The sequence below is a fragment of the Hemiscyllium ocellatum genome, chromosome 7, assembly GCF_020745735.1.
Source record: "Hemiscyllium ocellatum isolate sHemOce1 chromosome 7, sHemOce1.pat.X.cur, whole genome shotgun sequence".
In the NCBI taxonomy this organism is placed as follows: Eukaryota; Metazoa; Chordata; class Chondrichthyes; order Orectolobiformes; family Hemiscylliidae; genus Hemiscyllium; species Hemiscyllium ocellatum.
Genome location: NC_083407.1, coordinates 60228894 through 60254386, shown reverse-complemented (window position 1 = coordinate 60254386; position 25493 = coordinate 60228894). Strand labels below are relative to the sequence as shown.

The 25493-nt window shown below is 41.0% G+C and overlaps 1 protein-coding gene across 3 annotated transcripts in view; it reads left to right on the top strand.

Moving 5' to 3' along the window:
* Window positions 1-25493, top strand: part of LOC132817098 (myosin light chain kinase, smooth muscle-like) — a 429362-nt gene that overhangs the window by 162790 nt on the left and 241079 nt on the right. For all 3 annotated transcript variants that reach the window (XM_060827247.1, XM_060827248.1, XM_060827250.1), the window contains 2 exons: window positions 14161-14368; window positions 23043-23091. In XM_060827247.1, coding sequence (XP_060683230.1) covers window positions 14161-14368; window positions 23043-23091 — 257 coding nt within the window. The remainder of the gene's footprint in view (window positions 1-14160; window positions 14369-23042; window positions 23092-25493) is intronic.

The window sequence follows — 25493 nt, the reverse complement described above, 5'->3', positions numbered from 1 at the left end:
GGCCAGTGTCCCATCACCAAGTCATCCTTTATTTACATGTAGAGAGTCCTTGACATTGATCCACCTCCCTCAGAGCAATCTCTCAAAGTGGACAGGGTGTCTGACACTCCTGTTTATTTATTTTTTCTTTTTTTTCTCTTTTTTTTAGAAAGGAAACACCCGAGTGGCCAGTGACAAGCAGTGCCCTTCACATCAAAGGGCAATGCTCACTCCTGTTTATCTTTTTATTAACCCCCACACTACCGCCTAACTGCGGTGACACTCCTGTTTATTTTTTTTTGCAAATGTAGACACAATGTTTGTAATTTAAAATATAATCTTTACAATGTGACCTCCTGGTTTTTTTAAAAATAATTGACTCCCACACTACCACCTAACTGCAGTAGTGCTTATTCTTCCCCAGCACCCATGGTGTGTGTGTGCAGGTGTGAGACACAAAGTGCATGAATCTTTATTCAATTTCCACCACCAGGAAGATAGGAAAACACCCGAGTGGCCAGTGACAAGCAGTGCCCTTCACATTAAAGGGCAATGCTCACTCCTGTTTATCTTTTTATTAACCCCCACACTACCGCCTAACTGCGGTGACATTCCTGTTTATTTATTTATTTTTTCCTTTCTTCTTGTCACTGGCCACTCGGGTGCCAAGCAGTGCCCTTCATCATCGTTTGTTTACTTTTTTCTTTTTTTCTTCTTTTTTTTTAAAATTAACCCCCACACTACCACCTAACTGCGGTCGTGCATATTTTACCCCAGCACCCATGGTGTGTGTGTGTGTGTGTGTGTGTGTGTGTGTAAGACACAGTGAGAGACACAAAGTGCACGAATCTTTATTTAATTTCTACCACCAGGAAGAAAGGAAAACACCTGAGTGGCCAGTGACAAGCAGTGCCCTTCAAAAAAGGCAATGCTGTGTGATCAATCTCCTGTTTATTTTTTTCTCTTTTGTTTTCTTTTTGTGTAGGTGTGAGACACAGTGAGAGACACAAAGTGCATGAATCTTTATTCAATTTCCACCACCAGGAAGATAGGAAAACACTCGGGTGGCCAGTGACAAGCAGTGCCCTTCACGTCAAAGGGCAATGCTCACTCCTGTTTATATCTATTAGCTACGGCTCCCTGATTGGACCAAGTTAACAACCCCAGTCAGGGAATTCATGTTCTATGGCTACAGTCACTATAACCACATCCTGACTACTGCTAGGAGGTGTGTACACAACTGCCATCTGAGACTTTTATCCTTTGCAGTTCCTCAATTCTAGCTCTACAGATTATACACCTTCTGACTCTATATTAGTACTTGCTATTGATCTTAATTTCATTTCTTACTAATCCTGCCTCTTCCCCCCATCTACCTCTTCTTTTGATAGGATGGATATCTTTGGATATTTTGATCCCAGAATGTTGCAGGTTGCAGCGGGACTTGGATAATCTGCTGAATTGGGCTGAGAAGTGGCAAATGGAGTTCAATGCAGCTAAATGCGAGGTGATTCACTTTGGGAAGAATAATAGGAAGGCAGAATACTGGGTCAATGGAACAATTCTTGGTAGTATGGATGTGCAGGGGGATCTTGGAGTCCATGTACATAGATCCCTGAAAGTTGCCACACAAGTTGATAGTGCTGTTAAGAAGGCATATGGTGTGTTAGGTTTTATTGGTAGAGGGATTAAGTTCCAGAGCCATAATGTCATGCTGCAACTATACAAAACACTAGTGCAGCTTCACATGGAATATTGTGTACAGTTCTGGTCACCTCATTACAGGAAGGATTTGGAAGCATTGGAAAAGGTGCATAAGAGATTTACCAGGATGTTGCCTAGTCTGGAGGGAAGGTCTTATGAGGAAAGGCTGAGAGACTTGGGTCTGTTCTCATTGGAGAGAAGAAGGCTAAGAGGGGATTTGATAGAGACATACAAGATGATCAGAGGATTAGATAAGATAGGCAGTGAAAGTCTTTTTCCTAGGATGATGATGTCAGCTTTTACGAGGGGGCATAGCTGCAAATTGAGGGGTGACAGATTTAAGACAGATGTCAGAGGCATGTTCTTTACTCAGAGAGTGGTAAGGGCGAAGAATTTCTGCCTGCCGATGTAGTTAACTCAGCCAAATTTGGGGCATTTCAACAATACTTGGATAAGCACATGGATGATGATGGGATAATGGAGGAGATGGACTAAGATTAGTTCACAGGTCAGCGCAACATAGAGGGCCGAAGGGCCTGTTCTGTGCTGTACTGTTTTATGTTCTACAAAAGTACAGACTGGGAGTGATTGTTCCACAGAAAGGGTACAGCAGACATGTGGAGACTGTTTAAGGAGCAGTTGTTGCGAGTGATTTATGAATTTGTTCCTCTGAGACAGGTAAGAAGGGGTAAGATTAAGGAACCTTGGATGATGAGAACAAAGGAGCTTCTCGTCAAAAGGAAGAAGGCAGCTCATGTAAGGTGGAGGTAACAAGGATCTAGCAAAGCTTTAGAGGATTACAGGCTTGCTAGAAAGAAGCTCAAAAATGGACTGAGGAGAGCCAGGAGGGGGCACGATAAAGGCTTGGCAAGAAGGATTAGGGAGAACCCAAAGGTATTTTACTCATACGTGAGGAATAAGAGAGTAATCAGAGCAAAGGTAGGGCCAAAAAGAGATAGTGTAGGGAACTTGTGTGTGGAGTCTGAGCAGATAGGGGAAGCCCTAAATGAGTTTTTTGCTTTGGTTTTTACTAAGGGAATGGACCTTGTTGTGAATGAGAACTTTAAGGAGCTGGGATACAGTCTTGACCAGATCAAGATTGATGAAGTTGATGTGCTGGAAATTTTGGCAAACATTAAGATTGATAAGTCCCCAGAGACAGATCCAGATTTAACCTAGACTGCTCTGGGAAGTGAGAAAGGAGGTTGCTAAGCCACTGGCGAAGATCTTTGCCTCCTCACTCTCTATGGAACTTGTACCAGAGGATTGGAAGGAGGTGAATGTTGTTCTTCTTTTCAAGAAGGGGAATAGGGAAATCCCTGGCAATTACAGACCTGTTAGTCTTACATCTGTGGTCAGCAAAGTTTTGGAAAGAGTTCTAAGTGATAGGATTTATGACTATTTTGCAAAGCATAGCGTGAATAAAGGCAGTCAGCATGGCTTTGTGAGGGGCAGGTCTTGCCTCACTAATCTTAGTGAATTCTTTGAAGTGGTGACAAGACAGGTCGACGAAGGTTGAGCAGTGGATGTAGTGTACATAGACTTCAGCAAAGCATTTGATAAGGTTCCCCATGGCAGGCTCATTCATAAAGTCAGGAAGTATGGGAGACAAGGAGATTTGGCTATCTGGATTCAGAATTGGTTAGCTGACAGAAGGCAGAGAGTGTGGTTGTAGATGGAAAGTATTCTGCTGGAGGTCTGTGTTGAGTGGGGTCACGCAGGGCTCTGATCATGGGGCGCTGCTCTTTGTAGTTTTTATAAATGACTTGGATGAGGAGGTTGAGGGGTGGGTTAGTAAATTTGCAGATGACACAAAGGTTGGAGGTGTCGTTCATAGTATCAAGGTTCTACTGCAGGCTGCAGCGTGACATAGACAGGTTGCAGAGCTGGGCTGAGTAATGGCAAATGGAGTTCAACCTGGATAAATACAAAGTGATGCATTTTGGAAGTTCGATCACGAATGCTGAATATAGGATTAAAGACAGGATTCTTGGCAATGTGGAGGAACGGAGGAATCTTGGTGTTTAAGTACATAGATTACTCAAAGTGAGTAGGGTTGTTAAGAAAGCATATGGTGGTTTGGCTTTCATTAACAGCGGAATCGAGTTTAAGAGCCGCGAGGTTTTGCTACAGCTCTGCAATTCCCTGGGGAGACCACATTTGGAATATTGTGTCCAGTTCTGGTTGACCTATTATAGGAAAGATACAGAGGCTTTGGAGAGGGTGCAAAGAAGGTTTACTAGGATGCTGCCTGGACTGGAGGGCTTGTCTTACGAAGAGAGGTTGACTAAGCTCCGACTTTTCTCTCTGAAGAGTTGGAGGAAGAGAGGAGACCTGATCGAGGTGTACAAGATAATGAGAGGAATAGATAGAGTCAATAGCCAGAGACTTTTTCCCATGGTAGGATTGGCTGGCATGAGGGGTCATAGTTTTAAGATATGAGGAGAAAGGTACAGAGGGGATATCAGAGGAAGGTTCTTTACGCAGAGAGTTGTGAATGCATGGAATGCATTGCCAGTGTTGGTGGTGGAAGTATTAGGGACATTTAAGTGACTGCTGGACATGCACATGGATAGCAGTGAATTGAAGGGTGCGATGGTTAAGTTATTTTATTTTATATTAGGATTAATCCTGGGCACAACATCATGGGCCAAAGGGCCTGTTCTGTGCTGTACTTTTCTATGTTCTATGTTCTATATTGTTCTAAGACCGTTTCCATGCTCACTGTCCTATTACTTGTTCTGGAAACAAAAATAATCTCTGCTGACCTCTACTTTGACTTTTCCTATAATCTTTCTATGCAGCTGAACCCAACTCCCCCACCGCCCCGACCATTTAGTTTAAAACCCTGTCCACAGCCCTGGTTATGGGTTTATGAGGGGCAGAGGTTTTATGAGATGCTATAGGAGATGGGTAGATGGTATTAGCAGGCATGGATGAGGCATGGGAAGTATGTGGGAATGAGGTCAAGTTAGGGGATTGTGAGAGATGAGCTGGAAAGAAGTTTCATGTTGTGATTGGAACCAGGTGGATCTTGTTGATTACCAACTCCTTGGTTGGGGTTGTTAACCTGGATCAATCAGGAAAGCCCTGGTTGACTGATATAACCAGGAGATTTACAATCTCCTCAGTTCAGGCGACTGACTCTGTGCTAGCTGCCTACAGTCAATGTACTGTGCACAAGTCAATAAAGGGTGACTTGGTGACAGGATACTGGCCTCTCTGCAGTTACTTTACACTTGTTACTCTTTTATTTTGATGTTCGGTCAGTGCTTGACTTCAAGGCAGGCTTTCCACCCAGCTATCTTGGGAATAGGCTGCCTCTTCAGCTCTTCCCGGGTCACACAGCCCGACTTAAACCAGCCCAATCCCCGCAACCAAAAATAGATGGAGTGGGCTTCCAGTTTTAAAGGTGGGATGTACCGAGCTGGGAATCATCCACCTCTGCAAATTGGACCTGGGATCAAAAATCAGGGCATTTGATTTTATAATGATCATTAATCACAAAACTTGTTATTTCTTTGATTAAATAAATCTTGGATCCATTCTTGGTAGCAAGGTTAAGATTTTAATTTGAAATTCAATCTTCTCTGAAAAGATGAATGGTTATATAAAAGTCTTAACATTACCCAGTAGTGTAGCTGGACAAGTTGTATATAATGAAAGTCATTGTTCAAAAGGTAGCTGTAAATCTTGAAACTCTATAAAGCAGGCCTTGACATGTTTTATTTCAAGAGACTAGATTGTATATTCTCTTTAAGCTCAAGTTGCCTCAGATTTTTCATTGAACAACAATTAATGGCTTTTATCCTCAAAACATTCTACTGGATGTTTTTACAAGCACTCCATTTGATGTGGATCGGGCACTGCTTGAGTATCCTGATGTCTTTGCAAGGCAATTTGTAATCTGGGCAATCTTTTGACTTGTTTTAATTGTAATCCATTCCATTTTATTGAATTATGAATTATTTGATCCTAAAATGCCAATTTTTTAAATGGCTTATTTGGTGGTCATAGTGATATGGCAATTTCAGGCCTGCAAATTAGTGCAAGGACCATTTCTGTGACTTGTTTTCTGTTTGTGAATTGATGAGCCTCAGTTCACAATGACTGTTTGGACCTTTATCTATCATACTCCTGACGAACCCCATGTCTTTTTGGAGTATGAATTAACATCCAATTTTTCATGATTCTTTCCTCCACTAGCTATTCCAGGAAAATAGATAACATTCAAGACGGCTTGTAACATAGCATAAACCCTCTATCAGTTATAGAGAATAGAAGGAGCAAAGGGACAGCATTTATTTCCTTGATGGTTAAAGGGATGCTTTGCAACATGGTCCTTTATTTATTTGTGATGAAGGGTCATGATATTTGGAAACTCGGGATCTAAAGTGAACCAAAACATGTATAGCTTTAAGTTAAATTTGTATTTCCAGATTGCATGTGTTAAGAAGGAAGGGCATTTGTTTCTATATTTGAGGCCAGTGGGATCAAAGATTATAGGGAGAAAGCAGGATTAAGCTATTGATCGGCTGTGACCGTGATGAATGGTGGAGCAGGCTCGAAGGGCCGAATGGCCTTCTCCCGCTCCTATGTTTTATATTTCTGCATTTCTATGTCAATTTTATGAGTTTTATAAGTGATGCTAGATTGTTTGAAGTTTTGCTTATGTGCATCTAAATAAGGTCTTTAAAACCTTTGTGGTGAATAATTCAGCACATTAGTAAAAAGGATAGAGTAGAAAGCAAACTGCTGTTGCCTTGTCTTCCTGACACAGGAAGACAGAATGCCAGATCCATCCAGATGGTCAGGCAAAGTGTGCAGGTTCCTTTCAGAGAGAAGCAGGCCATTCAGAGAGAAAACATATGTAATAGTAGCAGTACAACTTTGCGATCTCCAAAATAGTCAGAGCAGAAGGCAGTAATCGAGTGAATTTAAAGCAGTGAGGGAAAAGCCCCAGAAACAGGAGTTTAAAGAATTTATATAAAGAAATTAGTGAGCTGTGTTATCAGTTTTAAAGTGTCTCAGGAAGACACAGAACTAAAGAAATAGCATCAAATGAACACATAAATTTGCTAATTAGAGCCATTACACACTGAACAAGGAACTTTAAAATCTGGAATAAAAACTTATCCAATAATGACCATATAATCATATCAATTGATATAAGAAAATCTGCTACAACAATTTCCTTTATTTGATGGGAAATTTTGCCAAGCCAGAATGAGCAGATCTGACTGTTTATTTGCATTTTTGTTTTCATGAATTGTTACTAAAGTTTATCTTTCCAGCAATGTGGAAAATTGTGCAGGTATGTCCTTTCCGCAAAAAAAAGGATCAATCAAATACGGTCAGTTACTACCCCATTAGTCTACTCTCGATCATTGTGAGGGAAAGAATCAGTGCTATTTCTGTCAAATGACACTTGCTCAGTGATAACTTACTGACTGACACTAAGTTTGGGATCCACCAGGCCAGTCAGCTCTGAACCTTATTACAGTTTAGAAACAAACATGCATCATGATGCTGAATTCTAGAGATGAAATGAGAGTGACTGCCATTGACATCAAGGCAGAGTATGTTAAGAAAGATCCTTGTAAAGCTTAAGTCAATGAGAATCAGGAGGAACATTTTCTGCAGCTTGGAATCATACCTAGCACATAGGAAGATAGTTATGATTATCAATGATCAATTATCTCAGTCCATGGACATCACTACAGGGGTTCCTATCCCCAACTATCTTCAGCCATTTCATCGATGACCTTATGATAGAGGGAAGGTCAACGTTCAGTGCCATTCACAATTCCTAAGGTATTGAAACAGTCCATGGCCATTCGGAGCAAAATCTGGACAACATTCAGGCTTGGATTGACAAGTGGCAAATAACCTTCATACTACACAGCTGCTTAAGTTACCATCTTTAAGAAGAGACAATCCAACAATTTCCCAATGGCATGACCATTGCTGAGTTCCCTCTCTCAGCACCCTTGGAGTTATCATTAACCAGAAACTGAACTGGACGAGCTAGATAAATATTGTTAAAAGAGCAGGTCAGAGGTTGTAACTAATGCCCTGCCTCCTCAAACACAGCACTATCTAGAGCGGCACAAGTCTGGATTGTGATGAAACACTCCCCACATTCCAGGAACGAATACATCTCCAGAACAAAGCAACTTATTTGATTGGCATTGCATCCACTAACTTCAACATTCACTTCTAATGCCACTGATGTGCATTTACAGCAGTGAGTATCATGTACAGAATGCACTGCTGTAAATTCCCAAAGCTTCTTCAAGAGCATAATCTAAACTCATGACCTCTACTGTCTAAAGGGACAACAGCAGCGGAAGAATAGCAACATCATCACGCCAGCATTGTCAATGAGACAACAGAGCTTAAATCAAATGACATGTAAGTTCTCCACCAACCCCACTTGGAACTATATCTGCATTCCTTCACTGTCACTGAGTCACTATCCTGGAACTTCACACTTAACAGCACAATAGAATAACATATCACCCATGAATTGTAGCAGTTCAAAGAGGCAGCTCATGATATCTTCTCCAACACAATTAGTATGGACAGGAAATGCTGGCAGAGTCAGTGATCCCCATATCCCTCGAAAGAATTTCTAAAATCTGTGAAATAGCTAAAAATAAACTTTCATCAACTTGTAATTTTTGAGAAGATTTGTAGCTTCAGTTGAGGTTCAGGTTGTAAGTTTGCTCACTGAGCTGGAAGGTTTGTTCTCCGACGTTTCATCACCATCCTAGGTAACATCATCAGTGAGCCTCTGGTGAAGCACAGGTATTCTGTTCCACTTTCTATTTATGTGTTGTGGTGTGTGATATCATTTCCGTTTCCTTTTCTCAGAGGTTGGTAAATGGGGTCCAAATTGATGTGTTTATTTATGATTTCCAGTTTGAATGCCAGGCCTCTAGGAATCCCCGTGCATGTCTCTATTTAGCCTGACCTAGGATAGATGTGTTGTCCCAGTCAAAGTTGTGTCTTTCTTCATCTGTGTGTAAGGATACTAGTGATAGTGGGTCATGTCTTTTGGTGGCTAGTTGGTGTTTGTGTAGCCTGGTGGCTAGTTTCCTGCCTGCCTGTCTGATGTAGTGATTATTACAGTCTTTGCAGTGTATTTTGTAAATGAAATTTGTTTTGATGGTTGCTGGTATAGGGTCCAGTAGGTTTATCAGTAACTGTTTCAGTGTGTTAGGTTTGTGGGCACCATGATGCCAAGGGGTTGGAGTAATCTGGTAGTCATCTCCGAAGTGTCTTTGATGTGTGGTAGTTTAGCTCTGGGCATGTTGTGTCTTCTTGTTTGTGTTTGTTGTTTAAGAATCGGTGGACTGTGTTTATCGGGTACCCGTTCTTCTTGAATACGCTGTACAGGTATTTTTCTTCTGCTGCTCGTAGTTCCTGGGTGCTGCAGTGTGTTGTGGCCTGCATGTTTAAATAATGTCCTGATGCATCTCTGTTTGTGGGTTTTGGAATGATTGCTCCTGTAGTTAAGTATATGGTCTGTGTGTGTTGCTTTCCTGTCGACATTGGTGTGTAGTTCTCCATTAACTGATTGTTCCACTGTGACATCTAAGAAAGGGAGTCTGTTGTTGTTCTCTTCCTCTTTTGTGAAGTTTATGCCAGTAAGGATGTTGTTGGTGATATTGTAGGTTTCCTCCAATTTGTTCTGTTTCATGATGACAAAGGTCATAGCGGACCCAAAGCTTGGGTTGGATGGTGGCTGTTTGTTTGAGTCTCTGCATTATTGCATCTGCTAAGATGCCTGAGACAAACAGGCATTCAAACCAGAACTCCATCAATAAACGCATCGATTTGGACTCCATTTACCAACCTCTGAGAAAAAGAACCAGAAATGATATCACCCACTGTAAACAGACCAAGACACATAAATAGAAAGCGGGACAGAAAACGAGCGCTTTAGCAGGGGCTCACTGATGATGTTACCTAGCATGGTGACAAAATGTCTGAAAACAAACCTTCCAGCTCAGTGAACAAGCCTGCAACCTGTTCTACTGACTTCTTTGGTAAACTGTGAATCTTTGTCATCTGGTCTACTGGAAAGTCCACAGAAACCCGTTCTTGTAACTGCACAATTGTGCTCATCATTGGAAAATTGTAGACGCATAGTAATAATCTCCAAGCCGACCTTAACTGATATATAAAACCTTCAGTAAAAGTTACATGCTGCCTAACTGGATCAAAAACCTCAGCACGAACTTTCGCACACGCTCGAAGAACAGCATCTCACCTTCCTTTTGGGGATCCTCCAGCATCTGAGACTCAATATCGAGTTCAATCACTTTAGAACCAGCTGCCAACCTTTTATGTTTTTCATTCACCCCAATATTCAGTCCTGTTCTGACATGAGTTGTTTATAGCATAGCAAGCCCATTTTCATCCACTCTCAGACCTATTAGCACATTACAGAATTTGCATTCAGCAGAGACTACCCATTTTCTGTTACTATCAGCTCTCATGATCACTTATTCAGCTTCCCTTCTGTCCTGGCCTGCCATACATAATACCCTGGATTACCTACCCACTTAACGCTTTCATATTTCTCACTGGGCTCCATCTCTACCTATCTGCTTACCCACCTGCAAGATGCCGCCAGACTTGCTGAGTTTTGCCATTAATTTCTGTTTTTATTTGGATCAAGAGCAAAGTTGGTTACAACAGCAGAAATCAGAATACCAGAGACAAGCGCTGATATTTACTACATTGTTAAGACTTTTTCTTCATTCATGCACAGAACGTGGGTGTGACTGTCTAGGCCAGCATTTAGTGCTCACCCTTTATCACCCACAGGGCTGTTAAGAGACAGCCACATTGCTGTGCATCTGGAGTCATTTGTAGGCCAGACCAGTAAAGAATGGCTATTTCCTTCCCTAAAAGGACATAAGTGAACCAGATAGGTTTTTACCAACAATCAGCAACAGTTTCATGGCTATAATTGGACAACTGTCAATTCCAGATGTCTGTTAAATTCAAATTCCACCACTTGCCACAGTAGGATTTGAACCAAAGCCTCAGAACATTGCCTGGGTCTTTAGATTAATAGCCTGGCAATAATACCAAGAGGTCTTCACCTTCCTTTACACAATTGCATCAGATTGTCACTTATTTCTGATATTGTACAACAGTTAGAATTGGAATATTTTTGACTGTCTGTCCTCCCCAGCAAATCCAGTAAAGCAAACTAGGATTAATTCGGGCTTTGGGATGTTGGAATGTGTTTCACTGTTAGGTTATTAGTGTCTGCTGTTAAAACTGATGTTTCATGTGGGGTGTGCTAGAGTGATGGAATGCCTTAATAATGCTTAAATGTAAATGGTTCAAGATATTATCTTTGGGATTTTCATTCTCCTCTGGGAAATTTGGGATAAAAAGCTTAGTTTCTGATGATTGTACAGATTCTATGTTTGATGAGTTTTATTATTGGATGACTGCTCATAGTACAAAATGGTATGTAAAGTTATTAGATTAGATTCGCTACAGTGTGAAAACAGTTCCTGCAGCCCAACAAGTCCACACTAACCCTCTGAAGAGTAACCCACCCAGATCCATTTCCCTTTGACTAATGCACCTAACACAAAGGGCAATTTAGCATGGCCAATTCAGCTAACCTGCTCATCTTTGGACTGTGGGAAGAAACCCATGCAGACACTGGGAGAATGAACAAACTCCACATGGTCACCCGAGGCTGGAATTGAACCTGGGACCCTGGTGCTGTGAGGCAGCACTGCTAACCACTGAGCCACCATGATCTCAACTTATGGTAAAACTGAATAAGTCAGAGCCCAGAGTGAAGCTTAACTTGATAGATTACAAGTTTTATTTTTGTTTACCACGGTTTTCAGTCACTGAATATTGTTAAGTACAAGAGACTGTCAATGTACTTTTTAATAAGAACATAAAAGTTTATTAACACAGAAGCAAAACATGGGCTACATTATACTATGCAAAAATTATTTGGACGATCTAATTATAACTATTAGAAAAAAAGACTGAATACTTTTATTGCAGGAACAACCTGGCTGATACTCAAACCTTAGTGAAGGATCACCCTCGTGGAACTTTTTTTTTAAAAAACAAATAATTTATTTTAGTCTCAAATCTTACAATAACTGTTTGTTTACTGAAGATCCTATGTATGGGTTTACAGTTTTCAGGATTTAGCATTTGTGTTGGGTACTATTTGAAGTCATTTTGTTCAGTCTGATGAAGGAAAGGAACTTTCCGAGTTCTCCAGTTTTGGAAAAATCCTTGTTGTGAATCCAATGTAAAATTTGATTATCTTTCAGAAAAACATCATGAACAATCTTTGATTGTGGATTTCCTTTGGGAGGCTGTCTTTAACAAGATCTTAGAGACAAATGCCGATGTTTAGTGATGCCCATCTACACATGGCATGGGGGTGAGAATCAGAGCCAGATATCTGAGAGGGGGGCAGTTGCAGATGGGGCAGTGACAGGATGTAGTGAATCTATTGGGAAAGTTTCACACGCGATGAAACAAAGGGTTAAAGTGTGTCTGTTTTAACGCAAAGAGTATCAGAAATAAGAGTGATGAACTTAGAACATGGATCAGTAGTTGGGGCTACAATGTTGTGGCCATAACAGAGACGTGGGTTTCACAGGGGCAGGAGTGGTTGCTTGATGTTCCAGGGTTTAGAATGTTTAAAAAGAACAGGGAGGGTGGAAAAAGAGGAGGGGGTGTAGCATTGCTAATCAGAGAGTGCATCACAGCTACAGAAACAAAAGTTGTTGAGGTAGGTTTGTCTACTGAGTCAGTATGGGTGGAAGTTAGGAACAGCAAGGGAGCAGCCACCTCATTGGAGGTTTTCAACAGACCCCCTAATAGCAGTAGAGAAATTGAAGAACTCAAAGATGGGCAAATTTTGGAAAAATGCACATGTAGCCGAGTTGTTGTTATGGGTGATTTCAACTTTCCCAATGTCGACTGGAACCCCCTTAGTGCAGATAGTTTGGATGGAGTCATTTTTGTCAGGTATGTTCAGGAGGGTTTCCTTACTCAGTATGTAGACAGACTGATGAGGGGAGAGGCCATTTTGGGTTGGGTGCTCGGCAATGAACCAGGACAGGTGTCAGATCTCTCAGTGAGAGAACATTTTGGTAACAGTGATCACAGCTGCTTCACATTTACCATAGCCTTGGAGAGGGAAAGGAGCACTTGCCAAGGGAAGATATTTAATTGGGAAACAGGAAATTATGAAGCTATCAGACAGGAGTTGGGAAGTGAAGTACAGACTGGGAGCAATTGTTCCATAGAAAGGGTACAGCAGATATGTGGAGACTATTTAAGGAGCAGTTGTTGCGAGTGATACACACATTTGTTCCTCTGAGACAGGTAAGAAGGGGTAAGATTAAGGAACCTTGGATGACGAGAACAAAGGAGCTTCTCGCCAAAGGGAAGAAGGCAGCTTACGTAAGGTGGAGGAAGTAAGGACCTAGCACAGCTTTAGAGGATTACAGGCTTGCTAGAAAGGAGCTCAGAAATGGACTGAGGAGAGCCAGGAGGGGGCACGATAAAGGCTTGACAAGAAGGATTAGGGAGAACCCCTTGGCATTTTACTCATACGTGAGGAATAAGAGAATGATCAGGGCAAAGGTAGGGCCAAAAAGATATAGTGTAGGGAACTTGTGTGTGGTGTCTGAGCAGATAAGGGAAAGCACTAAATGAGTTTTTTGCTTCGGTTTTCACTTAGGAAATGGACCTTGTTGTGAATGAGAACTTTAAGGAGCTGGGATACAGTCTTGACCAGATCAGATTGATGAAGTTGATGTGCTGGAAATTTTGGCAAACATTACCATTGATAAGTCCCCAGGGCCAGACCAGATTTATCCTAGGCTGCTCCGGGAAGCGAGAAAGGAGGTTTGCTAAGCCACTGACGAAGATCTTTGCCTCCTCACTCTCCACGGGGGTTGTACCAGAGGATTGGAAGGAGGCGAATGTTGTTCTTCTTTTCAAGAAGGGGAATAGGGAAAACCCTGGCAATTACAGACCTGTCAGTCTTACATCTGTGGTCAGCAATGTTTTGGAAAGAATTCTGAGGGATAGGATTTATGACTATTTGGCAAAGCATAGCGTGATTAAAGGCAGTCAGCATGGCTTTGTGAGGGGCAGATCATGCCTCACTAATCTTATTGAGTTCTTTGGGGGGGTGTCAAGACAGGCCTATGAAGGTCGAGCAGTGGATGTGGTGTATATAGACTTCAGCAAGGCATTTGATAAGGTTCCCCATGGTAGGCTCATTCATAAAGTCAGGAAGTGACTTTACCTTTTTATTTGTACAGTTAACACTTTACATTTATGATTGTAGAACACTAAATGAACAGAAGAAGTCATCCCCTGTTTCTCCCCATACTTAAAGTAAAAGCTTTTGCCACTCTTCAGCACAATTAGTAGTAATTCTTTCTCTTTCAGGTGAGGGGACGTCCAGAACCTCATGTTACATGGTACAAGAATGGACAGCTTGTCCCAAAGAATGATCGGTACATTACTGAGCAAAATACACGTGGAACCTTCAGCCTAGTCATAAAACAAGTGCAAAAAGATGATGCTGGAAAATACACATGTGAAACTGCCAATGTTGCTGGAGTTCGCCAAGTCACTGTGGAGTTAACGGTACAAGGTATGTCCATATGACTAATCAGGTGGAATAATGATTTTGACTCATTACATAACAATTGAAATGAATTGGAAGATTAATCGTTTGCAAGCTGTTGCCTTTTACATATATTACTGCTAAACAGATTCCCTTGTAAGACATACCTTAATTTCCATTTTAGTTTACTTTATACTGTGGTCGCACAGTGGCATTGCTGCCTCACAGCGCCAGGGACCCGGTTTGATTCCACCCTTGAGTGACTGTTTGTGTGGAGTTTACGTATTCTCCCGGTGTTGATGTGGATTTCTTCCGGGTACTCTGGTTTCCTCCTATAGTCTAAAGATGTACAGGTTAGGTGGATTGGCCATGGGAAATGCGAGGTTGTCTTTGGAGGGTTGGTGCAGACTCAATGGGCCAAACGGCCTCTATCTACATTGTAGGGATTCTATCATCCTGATAGGAACATTTTCAATTTTAATATCTGTAGCATTAAAAACTTAGTATCAAACAAGCACTGTGAAAGTTGTCAAAGTTGTCATAGGGAATGAGAGAACTCCAATGGCAAAGAGAAAATATATGAAAGACAGGAAAATTGTGATTCGCTCATGTTACTATCTGAAAAAGAATAAATCTGTTCAGTGAAAAGAGTTTTCTCATGTGCCTTTTTAAAAAAATGTGCATCTATCAAAAACCTCAATCTATAAGGGAAAATAAATCACTTTTTTAAAATGCATAGATTAATTTAGACACAATGGGAAAAATGTATTAATCAACAACTTACAAAGTAATCAAGTTCTTCAAACTTTTTTCCAAAACCTATTTGAGTATCTGAGTTGACTACATAAATCCAAAAGATAAAGTGATCACATCATAAACATGTTGGCTGAGAAGTTGATTCACTTATTACTCCTTTCTTAGAAACTACGTAGTTTCCTAAACTTCCAGAAAGTTCTACGGGAAGTTTGTGCATTTACAAGTACAACTGCAATGCTACCAGACTGAGCGCAGGCAAAGTGTTGCATTTTCACCATTGGGGCAGGAATCTTGAGTGGGGGCCTGTCTCCATGAAAGTGCATGACTTTTGCTCAAGGGAAGTGTTGGGAATTGAGGAGCATGATTGAGTCAGATCTGCTTCCTCCGGATACAGTTCAGAAGTGGGTGAGTACCAAGGTGGACCGGTCCAAAGGCTCGCCTGGGTTCAATAAGACTCTGGCACAGTTTTATAAATTGCTGTCAAGCACTTTAATCCTTGTCGGTCATCCTTCAGCCATTTCCATGGCACCCCATGTGATCCCATGTCATCTCCATGGACATTTGCATACTATCTCTTACAGGCTGGATCTTCGAAGCCATGTGCTGATTAAATAATTAGCTTCCAACAATCAACAGGGGTATACTCATGTACACTTGTTACTGAATAAACCTCTTATTCATGAAACACAGTCAAAGATTTGAAATCCCATGAATTGGATGAATTGTTACAAAAGCAGACAAACTTCTCATCATCAATCATGTAAAAGACAGACAGATCTTTTAAAAAAACCTCTTAAATCTGTCATTCAAAATGTGAACTCAGCATTGTTGCTAAGGTAAGTGGTTTTGGATCTTTTGAAACTCAGCCAAGGTATCTGAATGCACAGGGGTTCCATATATTAACATGCTCAGTTAATCAAAGTGTTGCCTCTCAAACAATATTGCTCTTCAACCCCTCCTCCAATCCACTCCACTCAGCTTGCTTCATTTGGAAAAATTCAAATGACCGTCTGTGTGATGGGCCGTAATTTCCATAGCATAGTTAATATATTAAATGGCTGTGTTTGCTGTCACTGCATTTGCAAGGTGCTCCCACTCTGCACAATTACAGTGCCTGCATAATCACTTTAATAAAATGCTGCTTTGATTGTCCTCATCTTCTACAATTCATTACCATCTCAAGTTTTTAAGCAGCAAGTGTTGTCTATTTCCATCGAATCCCTCAGCTTGGGATTTTGATCTGATTTGGATGCTTGTCGATTGCTGCCTCACTTGAAGTTGAGCTTGCCAGCCCATTCACCTCCCATTCGCTGCTTGTGTCCTCACTGAGGGGTGCAATAAGTGAAGCAAGGAATAGGAGGGTGAGGGGTACAACAGGAGGCAGTGAATGAAGAGGACAATTGGCGCACAACAATGACATCAGCAACGCTGAGGTCCTTTCCAATGTGGATGCACAATTATGACATCAGTAACATTTGTTGTTTCAGTCTATTTGCAGATGATACCGTGATGTTTAGAATTGTAATGATAGCACCTACTTCAATGAAAATTCATTGTTATGACCTTCAGTATGTGTTCCTCTTGTAACTAGCACTTTTATGGATCTTTTTAATGTTAAAGGCGATACTCTGCAACACACAGTAGCTGCTACACTATACAAAGATTTGTACCTAGAAAGTGCATAATTCACACAAAGTATTCAAAATAATTTCAATGTACATTCAAACAATTCAAGTTTGGCTTACTTGAAGTAGTGCTTCTCCAACAACATAGGTAACACGTTGTCTCCAGTTGATGTAGTACTTTCAGAAAGTATTGTCTACCTCTGGGTGACTAAGCAGGCAATCGAATAAATCTTATTGCTGAATGGGCATTGTTCAATATCAAAAGCCTTTTGTTTCAGAAGGTGTGAAACTGCTATTAATGATTGTGAGGCTTTCAGTTTTCAGTCAAACATACTAAATTGCAGCATTCAAAAAATGAGTCCAAAATCCTGAAATCCAATGTAATGGAAATAAATATTCAACCCCATGAGGTAATTGACTGAGTCAAAGGCCATTCCTCACAACTGTTATTCAGGTAATATCCTTTCATTTGAGATTTTCTTTGTTGTATCTATTTGTCAGTGTTTGTGAGTTTTGTAGGTTGGCATATATCGTTTCATTTGGAAACATATGAATTGCTATTAAAACCATATGTCTAGCATTCAGCCAGTCTTCAAGCCTTACACTAATTACTGTTCTATTACATAGAGGCTGAATTGATAGATAGCATTAGTAGGTTCGTGATAAAGATGAATTTCAGACCCACACTTACAGCAATTTCCTCTAGATAATGAGCAGACATGATAGTGCATAGTAGTCCAGGGTGTCTCCCATTAGGAATATGTGACCAGGATCACTGAACATTGGAAAATTTTCAGGTATTATCACTTCATGGAATGAATGCTGAATGCCCAGAACTTGCCTGTAAAAAAGCATATGAACAATGTGCCATCGCGTATTTGGAAATCAAGCAGTTTGTAGTGAGGCAGACATATTCTCTGAATTGCAAATCAGCATAATTTCCCTGACAATTTGTCTGCTCATTCATTAGCATCACAAAAACAGCACTTCACATTTAATTCTTCTGTCAGTTTCACAGTGTTGCTGTATTTGATCATTATTTCTTGTTAAAATCCCAACCAAAAGTTAGGTCTAACAATTACAATTGTAATTATCCCTTACACAACAAAATTGTTAATTGTTAATGGCCGCTATCCAACCTGTCTGCCTCAGATGGTGAATAATTTAATGCAGTTTCATTGCTTCAAAAATAAATTATTGGAGATTTTAATGAATGCCATATACTTTTCCTTGCTGCCTACCTGTTTTCTCTATCCCTCGTAATTTCATTATTGTTCATTTCCTGCCCTCCTTTCTATTGTACTTGAATTGACTCTTGTTCCCTACATTTTTATGCTTCCACTGTTTATTCTTCAATCTTTTATCATTGATTAATTAGATGCAATATTGAGGCAAATTCTTTCACAGAATGTATAAGTCTCTGGCTAGGTCAGCAATTATTACCTATCCTTAAATACTCTTTGGAAAGTATGAGTCCAGTTCCCCTGAATCAACTATTAAGTCCAGGATTTCAAGCTTTCATTGAGTCCAAACTAGTTCATTATCCAGATGACAAGTGTCATCTGTGCCAAGGTTGAACAAGGTGACAGATTTATAATTAGTTGGACATCACAGGCTGAAAGAGGCTATTGGGTTTTACCACAAATTGCTGGGTTGTCCCAACAGCAGGACTTTATTGGCTGCACCCATGTGGCCATCAGCGCGCACAGTGACTGGCCAGTGAGATCCATCAACAGAAAGGACTTGCACTGCCTCAGTGTACAGCTGGTCTGCAACCTACAACAAGACTTTTCTCCATATGCAAAGGGGCCTTCCTCATGGGACCTGCCATGTTCCTTGCAGAAGCTGCCTCAGACCTTCACTCCAGCTCCCTCAGAGCATGGGTGGTTCCTAAAGGAAAAGCGAAGGCCCTCAAAGACAAATCAGCTAATCCCTCTATATGGCCCCCAGACAGAGACTCAAAGGCAGTACACTCAATGCCATCCACTTGGCAGGGTAACTATTGAGGGGACTTCAGTTTTCTGAAGATGTGATTTGGTTTTTGGACCGGCCAAGTGGTACCTTTAAGTGTCCTCCTACAAGGACCTCTGTAATTATGATGAATGTCTGTGCACTCTATAACACGGTTGCCTGGAGAGGTATGGTCCTTGTGGAAAGGGGCAGCTTAGCAAGGAAGGATCAGGGGAACATAGAGTTGTCTCTGTTGCTTGATGAGCTGGTCATCTCCTGTCATCCTCTGGAAAGAGAACTTCCCTCCTGTCTGATATTACCACCGGCATTCTGACACAGCATCAAAATTATGTCTATGTTGCCCTATATGCAGTTCTTATACTTTATTTCACTTCATATTGGTGTAGTGGAAGGCTTTGCTGCCAACCACAGATCTCTAGGACACCAATCACAATGGTGGCTGCCATGCAGTATCTAACTGAATCTGACACTTCATTAGATCCACCCCTGTTCCTACATTCACTGACTCTAAGTGAACAACAAACCATTCATCATTTAGGTTATGGGCTTAGATTACCAAAAGTGTGAACTTCAGTTAGTTTCTTACTGGAGATGAGTTTCTAATCAGAAACCATCCTTGCTCGTATTACATCACCATCATTAGGAAAATTCAATCCTTGGTGTTAGACATGGCAAATGATGTAGGATGTTTCAAAATGGGCAAAAAAGTAAGTAACATGGAAAATGATGTTTCAGATTCAGGGGGACTGTGGCAGTAGGTTGAAGCTGCTCATAAGTGGGCGGCACAGTAGTTAGCACTGCTGCCTCAGAGCGCCAGAGATCTGGGTTCAATTCCTTCCTCAGGCAACTGTGTGTCTGGAGTTTGCACATTCTCCCTGTGTCTGTGTGGGTTTCCATGTTGCAACTGTATAAGACTCTGGTGCGGCCTCATCTGGAGTATTGTGTGCAGTTTTGGTCGCCATACTATAGGAAGGATGTGGAGGCATTGGAACGAGTGCAGAGGAGGTTTACCAGGATGTTGCCTGGAATGGTAGGAAAATCTTATGAGGAAAGGCTGAGGCACTTGGGGCTGTTCTCATTGGAGAAGAGAAGGTTTAGGGGAGATTTGATAGAGGTGTATAAGATGATTAGGGGTTTAGATAGGGTCGACACTGAGAACCTTTTACCGCTAATGGAGTCAGGTATTACTAGGGGACACAGCTTTAAATTAAAGGGTGGTAGGTATAGGACAGATGTTAGGGGTAGATTCTTTACACAGCGGGTTGTGAGTTCATGGAATGCCCTGCCAGTAGCAGTGGTGAACTCTCCTTCTTTATGGTCATTTAAGCGGGCATTGGATAGGCATTTGGAAGTTATTGGGCTAGTGTAGGTTAGGTAGGATTCGGTCGGCGCAACATCGAGGGCCGAAGGGCCTGTACTGCGCTGTATCTTTCTATGTTCTATGTTCTATGTTCTATGCTCCGGTTTCTTCCCACAAACACAAAAATGTGCAGGTTAGATGAATTGGCCATGCTAAATTGCCCGTAGTGTTAGGTGAAGGGGTAAATGTAGGGGAATGGGACTGGGTGGGTTACTCCTTGGAAGGTCGGTGTGGACTTGTTGGGCCTAAAGGCCTGTTTCCACACTGGAAGTAATCTAAATAAGTGTACTTTCAGCTGATGTTAAAAGGCCAAAGGGCCTGTTTCCACACAGTAGGACTTCTCATTATAGGGTGGCACAGTGACTCAGTGGTTAGCACTGCTGCCTCACAGCACCAGAGTCCCGGGTAACTATCTGTGTTGAGTTTGCACATTCTCCCCGTGTTTGCATGGGTTTCCTCCCACAGTCACAAAGATGTGCAGGTTGGGTGAATTGGCCATGCTAAATTGCCCAGGTGCATTAGTCAGAGGGAAATGGCTCTGGGTGGGTTACTCTTCGGAGGGTTGGTGTGGACTGGTTGGGCCGAAGGGCCTGTTTCCACACTGTAGGGAATCGAATCTAATCTAATCTAATCCAAAAAAAACTGTGTGATGTGAGCAGCAATTTAAAATGCAGAGTAATTACATGCAGGGCTTTCTGTTGACAGTGAAGTATAATGAATTTAACAATAGGTACAATGACTAGCTTAATTGATAAACTAATGAATCCAAGTCTTTGAACTGATCAGTTATACTTACGGAAACATGTCTAATCAATTTTTTAAAATATAAAAATACATTTAACATTCATAAATGCATTGTAAAATATATTATGTATTTTAAATGAATGATTTGAAAAGTCAATTACTATTTTATAAATACTACAACACCCTCTTAAACATTGAAGAAGACACCATTGGCAGATTGGAGCTTTGATCACAACAGCACCTCAGTGATGTCATGGACATAATTTTCAAAATGTCTGTTGTTAATATCATCAGTTTTGTGGAGTGCGTGCATTCTGACTGGGAAAAAATTAGAAACTCAGTGTGGGTGAACACTGCAAAGAATGGATAGATTGAAACTGAATAGGATGATGCTTTTGCTTTCCATAAATGCATTAAGCATTATATCCTCCATTCCATCACAATGCATGACATAAATAGAAAAAATGAATCCTATAAATACATTTGAAGTGTATTAATTAACATAACTTGACATAGCTTTCTATTAATACTAATTATGTCTTCAAAAAATTTTAACTATCGTTATAACATTTACAAGTGTCACTGTACTTGTGTTATCACGCACTTAACCTTTGTGCTGTTCTCCTCTTCAGGCAATCACCTCACAAGGTCCGTGCTCTGGCTTTCTATCTGCTTTAGTAGTGCCCTCTGCTGGATTAATAACATTGAATCAGTTACTAAAAATTTGGAAACAGGAAGACAGATGCAGAGAGCTTGGTGGGAAGAACAGTATCAGTATCTGTAAGCCTGACTGAAGCTGTGACTTTAACAGTCCTCATCTAACATTTTGCAGGAATCACCAGGTAGCCATTAAAATGGGATGCCCCTGATAAATTGACTTACCCCATTTCAAGCCAAAACATCTGCTTTGCCTAGCTTAGTTCAATTCTGCAATTTCTCTTTTTTTCTCTTTAATTCACTTTCTGCCTTCTGTTTTTCTTGGATCTTGTTGTTAATCTTTAGCTTCCTCATGGTTATGGTTAACTTTTTCGTTAATTTCAGATTTTTCATCATTTTTCTGCTTTTAGTTTCTTGCCCTGTCTGTTTATGTTTTTAAGTGTTTCATTTTCACTTAATCTACTTTAATTGAGTTAATGATGTCCATGTTACATTTTGAGGATATTGTAATATTTCTATTTTACACTGTATTTCTGTTTGTACTATCGATGTGCAAAATGATTGTTCTTATTTTGCTTGGAAGTGTAAGAGGTATATATTGAACTTAACTATTGTCTTAGCTGGGAACTGATATTTTTAAAATATTGAAGTGAAATTGTATAAGTATAGCTTTTATATCTGTCCTTTCTTCATATGATTGCTTTAGATTGATTGGCACAATTCTGAATCAGGCTGTCTGCTGACCCAGATTCTGTGATTATGATTCCCCACATTCATTTCAGATAGCTGAATTAGATACTGAAAAAGCTGTTAATGACTGTGCCTGACAAGATGTCATCAGGGTCCCCTGTACATTGATTGCTTCGATTATTTCTTTTTCCATGTCGCAGATGTGATTGGTCTGTTTCTGAGGAAACATCCATCTTTTATGGCTAGTCAGGCATTCACATATCTTGGTAGTGTCATTGGATCCATCCTCCATGTTTCAATTGGAAACACAGATCTCTGCCTCTATTAATATTTTGTCAAATTAATCTGTTCACCTCTGTCTATGCTAATGGGTGAGTCAAAGCAGAACACATTTCATGCAGCTTGAACTACCAGATATCCTGTCCCTTTGGTCTTGTTCTTAAAAATGCTTCAGACAAGCTAACTTAACAACAATAATAGTGAAGAAAAACTAAATTTCTGAGATGTAATAATAGTTACATTAGATTCTTTATATTCTTCTTGTTTTCCTTATCACTGCCTAAAAGTCTTCAATGCTTATTTGACATGGGAATGATTTAGTCAAGAGTGTGGTGCTGCAATGATTTACACCTGATCCTTTGCAACAGGTCACGGTGTACTGGGCAATCCAAAATTAATATTTAAATGAAACAATTATTCTTCAATTCTCCCATCAACTGAGAGCAGAATTGTAGAGTTGAACAATTGTATATTAGCCATGCCTCAGTATACTTAACTTGTTATAACATGAGTTAGAATCGGCAGTTCATTGTGTGTTACACTGAACAGATAAGTGCTCCAGAAACTTGACTAAAGCAAATATGACTTTTCTGAATTGTGTTTTTTTTTTAAATTACAGAGGATACTGAAAAGAAATATGGATGGCCTTCCAACACCAATGCTTCCAGGTATATACTTATTTAACAATGTCAATTAATTGTTTGCAGTAAGGATGGAAATCAAAGTTTGGAAATTGATCTTGAACCTATATTCTCAGTAAGAATTGTGTGGGTGGATGCTCAAATCCGCAGGGCATTTATCACCAAAAGCTGACAAGCTAGAAATGCAACCTATATTACTGAGCAAGTGGTGTGGATATTATGAGTTTACCTCTGTTACCAGGTGCTATAGTTTGACAAAGTACTCTTTTGCAGTACACCAGTCAACTCTTTATGTTTATGTTATCTCTTATTTTTTTCCCAATCATTTAATCCTTTCAATGTCACAGCTATAGTTACAATTTCCAAGATTCGTCTTGATGAAGGCAGCAATTCAGTATCTCATCTATTGAGAATGAGTCGAAAGATCCCTATTAAGGTATTGCACCATTGAACTTTGGCCAGCTTCTCCCTCATAGCTCCATAGTTCCCTTTATTCATCAGAAATATTGTCACTTCTGATTGTACCCTCTCCCTCTCAAATTGCAGATTCAAGCTTATTGTATTATGGTCACTACTTCCCAATGGGTCCTTCACTTCGAGGTCCCTGACCAATTCTGGTTCGTTTCACAATACCAGATCCAGAATTGCCTTCTCCTTGGTCGGCTCCAGCACCAGCTGTTCTAAGAATCCATCTCTGAGGCACTCCACAAAGTCTCTTTCTTGAGGTTCAATACCATCCTGATTCTCCCAGTCTACCTGCATGTTGAAATCCCCCATAACAACTGTAGGAACATTTTTGCAACAGGCCAATTCAGCCCCTGATTTAACTTACATCTAACATCCAGATGACTGTTTGGAGGCCTGTAGATAGCTCCCAAGAGGGTCTTTTTTACTCTTAGTATTTCTCAGCTCTATCCACACTGACTCTACATCCCCTGATTCCATGTCCCCTCATGCAACGGATTGAATATCATCCCTTACCAACATGGCCACCCCACCCCCTCTGCCCGTCAGTCTGTCCTTACGATAGCACGTGTAGCCTTGGATATTCATTTCCCAGACCCTGTCCACTTGAAGCCACGTCTCAGTTATCCCCACAATATCGTATCTGCCAATTTCCAAAAGAGCCTCAAGCTCATCCATCTTATTTCTAATGCTTCGTGCATTCATGTATAGTATTTTTAATTTGTTCCTGCCCTCACCCTTCCCATCAACTCCTATTTCACTCAACCTTACAGCATGATCCCTTTCTGAGTTTTCTGCCTCATTGATACAGTTGTCTTTCTTGACTTCTCTTGTTCTAACTTTCCCTCCAATTTCCTTCTTAAGCATCCAGTTTATCCCCTCCCCCCGCTACTTAGTTTAAACATAGCTGTGTTGCAGTAGCAAACCTGCCTGCCAGAATGCTGGTCCCTAACCTATTAAGGTGCAAACCATCTCTCTTGTAGAATTTATGCTTACCACAAAACATATCCCAGTGAGCCAAGAATTTAAATCCTTGCTTCCTGTCCCAGTTCCCCAGCTACACATTCAAGTCCATTATCTCCCTGTTTATGGCCTCACCAGCCTGAGGAACTGGAAGTAAACCGGAGATAAGCACCTAGACGTCCTACTTTTCAGCCTTCTTCCTAGTTCTCCGAAGTCCCACTGTAGTATGTTCCTCCTCTTCTTCCCGACATCATTTGTTCCGACATGTATCACCACCTCTGGCTCTTCACCTCTGTCCTTGAGGATTTCCTGCACTCTGTCTGTGATGTCTTTAACCCTGTCACCAGGAAAGCAACACACCACCCTTAAATCCCGTCTGCTGCCACAAAAACCCCGGTCAGTTCCTCTCACTATGGAGTCCGCTATTACCGCGGCTCTGTGCGATGTCCGACTCTTCCACTCTGCCTCCATGCCAACTTTTGATTGACAGACCTGGCCACCTCGCGGACTGGCAGTGTCATCTGTCTCTACTGTTTACAAAAGATTCAATTTGTTCCTGACAGGTACTTCCCCCAGGGTCTCTTGCACCTGTCTCCTCTCTGCCTTCCTCATCGTCTACTCTCTTCAGCTCTCTTCTGGTACGATTGGTGTAATAACCTCGCTGAAGGTCTTGTCCAGAAAGATCTCATTCTCTCGGATGAGCCTAAGATCCTCGAGTTCTTTCATCAGCGCTGCAATATGCTCTGTCAGTAGCTGAACATGCACACACTTTCCACACTTATATGAGCCAGACACACCAAAGTCGTTGACCTCCCACATCAAGCACTTAGCACACTGAACCAGCTGGGCAGTCATGTCTTCACCCTCTTCAACTGTGGCGTAATCACTTCACTCAACCTCCTTGTCAAAGACTCCTGAGCTAAAGCCTCACTCTTCAATCCACAGGAACTTCCTTTGACCCTATTTTTTGGGCAAATCTGTGGACTTTTAATTTAGGTTAG